Source organism: Monodon monoceros, unplaced genomic scaffold (genome assembly GCF_005190385.1).
Source record: "Monodon monoceros isolate NGI ecotype Baffin Bay Population unplaced genomic scaffold, NGI_Narwhal_1 Super_Scaffold_5, whole genome shotgun sequence".
Lineage (NCBI taxonomy): Eukaryota > Metazoa > Chordata > Mammalia > Artiodactyla > Monodontidae > Monodon > Monodon monoceros.
Window position 1 is genome coordinate 14,270,276 of NW_021703782.1, and position 8,389 is coordinate 14,278,664.

The window sequence follows — 8,389 nt, forward strand, 5'->3', positions numbered from 1 at the left end:
AGAGCGAGCAAAGCCATGGAGGCTCCCAGCCCTGCCCCATCATCTTTCGTGACCATCCCTGGCCACCTGCTTCCATTTTGATAAGAGGGCTGAGGGGCACTTTCCATCGAAGCCATAGATCCTGGTCCTTAGTGCACCAGACTGCAGGAGACACAAGCCCCATGAACTAGGTTCCTTTTCTCCATCCACTTCCCTCTTATTTCAACATTCCCACCAGAGCCCACAACACTTCAAAGATCAAGGCTTTATTTTCTGTAGCTCCAGTGTCACAACTGTAGCAGCATATCAGAAATATCCCCACACAGAAACACACATTTCTCCCCTTCTTCCAGGAACTGGTGACAATCAAGAGGCAGAAACCATGATATTTACGACAGGAATTTAAGAAAGGACACTGGCCCACCCTAGTAACATACATCGTGCGTCTCGCAGGTGGGAAGCAGCAGTACATTTGTATTGAACAGGCACAATCATCCTTAAATAAAGTTAAATAAAACCTTAATGGTATAACAACGTGTTGCCAGTGCAGCCTTAGGGGGGGACTTTGGAGGACAGCTCTTGGAACAAGACAACAGCATTTAAAAACAAAAGAAAAGAAAAAGAAACCACACAAAAGGATGCAGGCCAGTATCTAGCGAGTTTCGATCCAAAGTTAAGAAAAAAAAAGTCATGGATTGAAGATTTATCCGATTTGGAAAAAAATCAATTTTTTAATTCTAAAAAGTAAAACTCAGATGTATGAGGGGTTGGATCACAAATCATGGTCTGGACAGAAGTCACTGTTATTGAGTATTCAAGTGGCATTGCTGGGCGGCAGATGACACCCCCATGACACCAAAGACACCAGTGACCAAGTTTGTGCCGTGACTGACTACATTAGGTTGGTCATCGCCAGGGCTGGGGGATGGGGAGAACATGTTCCTATTTCGTTCTTGGCCAAGTCAAAGTCACAGTCAACTGGGCCGCAGTCTGCATGGGGCAGCAAGACAAGCTTTGGAGCTCAGGGTGAGGCGGGGGGCGGTGGTTACCTCCCACAAAATTCATGACCACTTCTATTTGTTTAGTGCGTCACAACTTTCAAAGCTTTTTCAGATACATCGCTCATTCAGCCTCTGGAAGACCCAGTGGGGAAGGCAGGACAGGTGGCATCACCCCCATCTCCCAGCCGATCCCTACACACTGGGAAAGGAAAGCCAGGATCAGACCTTCCGACTCTGAAATCTGGAGACTCTATCTCTCCTGACCCAAAGGAGTTCTCCCAAAGAAGTGAGCCGTTTCTTTCCTCAATACCATCGAAAACAAAATCCCATAAGAAATAAGGAATATTTCGCAGCAGTGTGGTGTATCTGAAGTGGACAAAAAGGGGTGGTTGGGTAATTATTTTAGAATTCAATCTAGATTTTCTTCCATTTGCAAAATGTAACACTGACGGGGTATATGTTTAGAGAGATGTCAACACGTCCCCTAGCAGTTTGGTCTCCGTGGGCTTTTGGCATCCCTGAGTGGGGATGCAACTGCAACGGAGTGGGGAAGCTCGCTGCAACTGATTTCCACCGGGGGATGGGGGTGGGCTAACTCCGAGGTGGGACAGGTCAGCAGGCAGGCCCCCCAGCCCAGGAGAAGACCCTGCTCATCGGGGCACGTGTGGGAGCTGCCTGACGTGGGTTTCTGCTGTCCTTGACCTGCAAACTACTCCCAGAGGCACAGCACACGAAGTTCTGAGATGCAAAAGTCCCAGCACCACCTGAGTTCATCCCAGGAGTCACGGCATCCGAAGGAGCCCAGGTCTGAGCCTCGGTGAGAACGCAAGACATGGACCGTGCCTAAGGCGAAGGGCGAAAGGCAAAGGGTCAAGGTCAGGACCAGGCCGACCAGAACGAAAACACACACACGTACTTCCTGCTCATTTTGAAAGACAGCTCTAAAGGAAACTGTGAAGCCACTAGGTCTTCCCTCGGAGAGAGGCCTGGGAAGGCTTGGCTGGAGGAAACAGGCTTGCGTTTGCTCTCAGGGATAATCTGGCTCAGATAGGCCATTTCAGGAAACAAGGCATCGTGTTCCCAGCTGGCGTGGACCAAGCAAGGCTGAAGATGGTTCGAGAGGCGTCCTGACTGAGCACGAGGGCCCGGGTCCCTTGCGCAGCGGGGCTGGGGAGCCTGGCCTGTCCCTGCATGGTGAGAGGCTCTTAAGGTGGAAATTTGTGATGGGCAGGTGTACAGACAAATGCCGTGGATATGCTTGCTGTGTTTTTTAAAACCCCTAAAACTGCACAGGGAAACACAGGAGATCAGATTTAGTCAACACACACACAGACAAGAATACCTGAAGTGCCTGGGTTAAAAGACTGTTGGAGAATTAAGTCCTAGGATCAAGGTAGGATTTATCACACATGCCCGCCCAACAAGTGGCCAAGCGTTGGCATTTCAAGGGCTTTTAAGTGCTGGCCCCGCGAGGCATACATTCACGTCACCCACAAGGGAAGGAAATGGTTTCAGTAAGTGTAAGACCAGCCACCCTAATTCCACTGGGGCCGCTGTGCTCCAGTGTGAGCCGTGCTGCCGCCCAGTACGTGTGCGTGCGGGCGAGCACACAGCAAGAGGAAAAGCCCCAGGGCCAGATCTTTGGTCCTGGAATTTCTAGGAAAAGACCAAGGGAAAAGGCACATGAAGGTAACTGATTAAGAAAAAAAAAAAAAAAAAAAAAGTAGCTAAAAGTATTATATCATTATTTTGACTTGTTTTTCAACGTACCATTTTCCCCTATGAAAAGAAAATTCAAAATATAAACCTTATATTTATTATTTTACATTCAAGTGGAACTTCCATCTGGGGGGGCTCAACACAATTTTAGGCCACGTGGAGCAACGTATTACTTTGGTGCCTTTTGACTTAACCCGATGGAAGAATTCAGCTATTTTTTTTTTAAACAGCTTTATATTCCCAGCTGTAACACTTGCTTGTACACACACACAGGCACACACGCAAATCCCAAAACTTCTACATAGAAAAATAAAGGATAAACATTATCCATCTATGTGATACTGTGTACTGGAACTTCTATATACATAATTTTTTTTCCTCTTTAATGTTTTCAGTCACTGCACATTTTCTTCCCTCCTGGGTGATCTACGTACGATTCTAGGGGAGGAGATGCTATACTGAAGCAGAAAGGCTACATCGCTCTCGGGGGCGGGGTGGGGGGAGGAAGAGAAAAAGCACTTTCTCGCTCCCCGTCAGTCTTTCGACACGTTCTACCACCTGGGATGTCCCTGCAGACGGACGGCCGTCGTGTAAGCGGCTGTCCCGTCCTCTCCTCTCTCTAAGGCGTCAAAGAGCAGATCCTGCCAACACCCTGCCCCAGGAATCTTGGTGTGAGGGCAGGGGAAGGGCAGCAGTCAGGGAAAGTCTTTGCACCATCAAAGATTCTGGCATCATTTCCCACAGCCCGTTCCTTTAGTACGGAGTTCGATTCTCTAGCTTGTGCTTGGTGAGGAAGTACTTGAAGAACTCGTAGACGGACCAGGAGATGGCAGTGGACGGCATCTGGTAGATGACGCGGGCCTGCACGCCCTTGAAGTAGCCCGGCAGGCCGTTGAGCTGGTACACCGTCCGGAAGGCGTTGGCCATGCCCGACAGCCGGCCGCTGATGTTGGCCAGGTTGAGGGCCATGTTCTCCTGAGTGTTGAGAAGGGTTTTACAAACGTCCAGAGGGGTGGTAGCGGCTGCAGCCAGGGCCCCGGCCAGCCCGCCTGAGATGATGTGGGACTGCGGGTTGTAGCCCCGGTACGGGTTGATCTGCTCCTGCAGGAACTCATAGGTGATGAAGTGGATGGACTGGAAGGGAACGTTCATGGTCAGCTGCGTGGTGTAACTCCGGTAGAAGGCCCCCAAGCCCTCCGTCCCCCACACGGTCCGGATGCAGCTGAGGGCCGACCGGTGCGGCGAGTCGTACATCTGCAAGCGCTGCTTCACAACTGTGGGCGGGTCCCGGGTGGTTGGGTTTAGCCCCACCCCAGGTCGGAGTGAGATGGGAAGCCAAGCCATAAAGAGAAACAAGCAAGTTTAGACACATGGGTAACAGGGCACAGAGAGCTAGCACACACCCAGCCCCAGCCCGAGAAACCACCGAGGGCCAGCTCCAGGGCATCCCGTTCAAACACTTGCCTCCGGGATCCAGGGCCAGGAGGTGGCTGTTTCCTGACGTTTCTCCTGCCTGCCTCTTGGTTGACGTGGCCCCCAAACCAGGCAGCCACTTCAGACGAGACTCCCCGAGCTGAGCCCCCAGGCCCTAGCTGCCTCGGGCTTCACACACGCTGAGAAATCTAAACCCTGCTCCTGGCTCCTCGGCCCTCTTCCGTCCCAGTACGTCTATTGGACACATGTCCCGTCTTTTATTCGCAGTGGTCTGTACCTCTGACAGTGTTTTTAGCTTCTGGGTCTCAGTGCTCTTGGAAGAGACACTAGAATGATATCAGCCCAAGCTCAATGGCAAACTCCAGTGAGGACCCTGGCTTTATTAATACAAAAGTAACTGGTGGGTCAAAGGACATGGGGCAAATACTTAGAATTTTAATTGTCCCCACGCATTGCAAGATAAACACATACAGTGTGCTTTACTTTTAAAGAAATAAAGTCCTTAAAACGATATAATGTCAAGGAGAGGAGGGTGGAGTTGAACCTCATTTTTCTCTCCTTCAAAAAAAGAAAAGTAGAAATAAAATTCTTGCCTGGTTGACATGGGCTAACTTACTGCTCATTGATATGAATTGCCTTAAACACACAGAAAAAGCAGCCCACCTCCCAATCTGACCCAAACATCCCTGAAAGTCAGAACAAGTTTCCTATCTGCTAAGGCATGGGAGGCAGCTGACAGCAAATAAATTGTAACCTTAAAAGACAAAACCAGACAAACTTATAATGCAAGATTTAAAATGCTGCATTTTTTAACCTCTGATTCTCCCTTCTGGCAAGGGACCATTTTCAGATAGAGGAGGAAAAGGGAGAGAGTCTAACATCTCACACAGAGAATAACCCAGCTGAAGGTATGCCCAGCACCGGGTCCAAAACCTCCTCACCATTCTGACCCAAGTTGGCTGAGGACGTGAGGATATTGAAAAAGCTGACAGAACTCGTCTGTACAGCTAAGAATTGCTTTATAATGCTCCCAAAATTCCAAAGAAAAAAAAAAAGAAGGTAATGTGGGAGAAGACAGTTACAACAAAATGGCCAAATATTAATTTATGAAATAGAGCGATACACACATGGGGGTTCACCATACTCTTCTCCCTACATTCGCCTGTTTGAAATTTTCCATAATAATTTCAAATTTCTTTTAAAAAAGCAAATTGAACATAAGCCCATAAGCCCTAACGAATGGCCTCTGACAGGTTCCTTCTAAATTCGTCTATGGTTGATAATGGTTAACGAGGGCCCAGTGGGGTGTGTTGTGTGCACATGTGTACGTATGTGAGCACACACAGTTTCAGAGTAGTGCAAAAGCACACAAAAGAATTGGCAGGAGAGCCTGTTAAGCAGATATCCTGTCTTTACCCCCAGAGATTCTGGTTTAGTAGGTCTGGGGTGGAACCTGAGAATCACCATGTTTAACATGCTCCCAGGAGACACTGATGCTACTGGTCTGTGTAGCTCTGTTTAAGCGAACAGGAATCCCAGAGCTCAAATGCTCACGTGCCTTCTCGAGGCCTTTGAGAATATGGTACAAATTCTCCTGCTTATTCCGACTGGGGACCAAGAGTTCCCTTGCCCGACCTTCTGTCCCCACCCCCCAACTTTGCTCCGGCCCCTCTGCGCATCCCCTACTGCCACTCCCTGGGACCATGAAACATTACCTTCTGCTGGATTCATTACCGCATCGTGGAGCAGGGTGGCCATACTCCCAGCTATCCCTGCAAAACAAACTCCAGAAAATTACCCTCTGGGACCAGGGGTTCTGAGGAAGTTCCTGGAACTCTGGACTTTGCATTCTAAGAAGCAAAACTCACTACCAACTCCACCCAGGTGAGCACTGACTCTTAAAACCCTAATGATCATGGAAAATACTGGATAAAAATGAGGAAGGTAACACAGGCATCGTTACTCACATTTCAATACTGCAGAACCTCATTTTCCGTAGGAAAAGGCTAGACCTGCCAACACTGGATGCTACCAGAAAACACACTTGGTGGCTTTTTCCACCACAGAGATTTTAATTCTCTCTCATCTCTGGCCTTTGTCTACAGATTAACCCACTCTGCCCTTATGCTGGGGGCAATGGAAGGGGATGATATCATGTATACAGCAGAGACGGAGGCGGGGGGAGGGGGGGGGGGAGAGAAATCTTTAAGAAAATTCCTTAATAAAATCCAGGCATTTTTTAAAGCAAATGGCCAAGGGCAAAGGGCGTCAGGGAGATCTGCATATGGCAGATTTCCAGGGTGAGTCTGCAAAGTGATGACGTGTCTCAGAAATGGCCGAGCCCATCTGAGGGTCTCCTCTGGCCTGGCTTCAAGAACCAGGAACTTCGAAAGCCAGATTCCAGCCTGGAATTTTGCTTTTGGCTCTGGGTTTCCTCCCTCTGTGGGTGACACTGCCCAGTAATTAAGATAACTGCTAAAAGGTGGGAAGAATGAGGGACACAGGCTAACGCTTCACAAATGCATATATATCCCCCTCCCTCCCTCCCTCCCACACGCTTAGGATCATCCCCAGAAAGGTCAAAACGCGACCAAAGCACACACCACAGTGAAGCAATAACAGTGCTGGGTAGAACTTGACATAAACTGGGCTCCATTCAAACCGCCTTCAAGGGGCTCAGAGACCAAGGAGCTAAAAAGGCAGTTTCAGCAAAAGGAGGGCCCTGAGGCCACGAACTTGAGGACAGCATCAAGAGTGCAGATCTTGGTGACGGTCCGGACAAATGCAACTAGGGGCCGATTTTGAAAAAGCAAAACCAATGTCTGCAAACCAGCCAGGTTGGAGTCATTATTACCAGGGTTTGCTGATGGGAGGGATGCTTTCTGGTTCTGAGTAGAACAAAAAGGAGAAGGGGTAGAAAGTTGTTGCCAGTCACATCTACCTCTCTGTTGCTGAAAAATAAATTTGTTAAAGTAAGTTCTCCTTATGCCACTAGCCAGAGTCTCGCTCCAAACCCAAACAGAAACCAACAAAAGCCAAACCCACAGGAGGCGAAAATAACCACTTGGCAGGGCCCAGTAAGACAAGCCTATAAAACAGTTGCCTGCGGCCAGCTCAGGCCACCCCCCACCCTCCTGGTTCCCTCGAAACAACAAAAGAAAACGATTTCAGCCCTTGCTTGCAGAGAGATGCAACAGACGGAAGAGAATGGGGGCGAAATTCCCAAATCCCCAGAAGCTTAGGTGGGAAAGGTCCTCTGCGCAGGAGCAAATCCTTTGTCAGCCATAAAACTTCTTGACCTTTTAAAGCTTAGTTAGATCTTGACGTTGTAGAGACCTGTTGGGCCAGTTTTTAAATAGTCTCAAAGAAGCTGTCCAGATAACCTTTTTTTTTTTTTTTTTTTTTTTTTTGGAATCCAGCATTCAAAAGTTTTGTTTCTATTCAGGGTTGTTTGTTTTTTTGTTTCTTTTTTTCTCCCCTAGATCTGATCATTAATTGCTTTTGAATTTTTTTTTTTTAAAAAAACAAAAAGGCAAAACCCACTCAACAATGAAACACCTCTGTCACTGATTCTCCCTGGGCTTCAGAGAGCGAAGGAGGGGAATGAAAAAAAGCGCGTGCGCGTGTGTGTGTGCGTGTGTTTGGGTGTGTGTGCACACACAAATCTAGAGTCCTTGATTCATGAGCAAGCGTGGCGGAGATGAGGCATCAGGCTGCTGGGTCACAGGGAGGAGAACCCTGGGGAAGGGTCTGTTGAAGGAGAGACCTTTCTAACTCCAGACAAATGCTTGCAAATACCGTTGGCTAGGTGGCTGTTCCCTTGGTGGTGGAAAACGGCATTTAAAGTCCTTTTCATGTTTTCGTAGCAGGCAAAATACAGGGCGTGGGCCGGCCCTGCGCCCATCATCATCACGTTGAGGCCTCGCAAGGGTCTCCAGAAGCCTTCAGTCCGTATGATTTTCTTGAGGGCTCCGTAGACACTTGTGTAATGGGCCTTGGGATCTGGATTCAAACTCTGCATTCGTGTCTGGGGGAGGGCGAGAAAAGAAAAGAGTGGGGTTAATGAGGCTGGTCAGGAGCGAAAGGAAGACCCAGGGAGAGAGTGAGAAAATAACAGGCCATTTTTATAGATTCACAGGATTTCTGGGTGAAGAAAACTTTTATTCTTCTCCTTTCTGGAGTAATCCCCCACCCCTACATACATACATACACACACACACACACACACACACACACACACACACACACACACACAC

At 48.5% G+C, this 8,389-nt stretch overlaps 1 protein-coding gene across 1 annotated transcript in view; it reads right to left on the reverse strand.

Moving 5' to 3' along the window:
* Positions 1–448: 448 nt before the first annotated feature.
* Positions 449–8,389, reverse strand: part of SLC25A37 (solute carrier family 25 member 37) — a 43,492-nt gene continuing 35,551 nt past the window's right edge. Inside the window, exons 2-4 of the mRNA XM_029203095.1 lie at positions 7,932–8,160; positions 5,849–5,905; positions 449–3,973 (exon numbers count right to left, since the gene is read on the reverse strand). Coding sequence (XP_029058928.1) covers positions 3,453–3,973; positions 5,849–5,905; positions 7,932–8,160 — 807 coding nt within the window. The 3' untranslated portion in view covers positions 449–3,452. The remainder of the gene's footprint in view (positions 3,974–5,848; positions 5,906–7,931; positions 8,161–8,389) is intronic.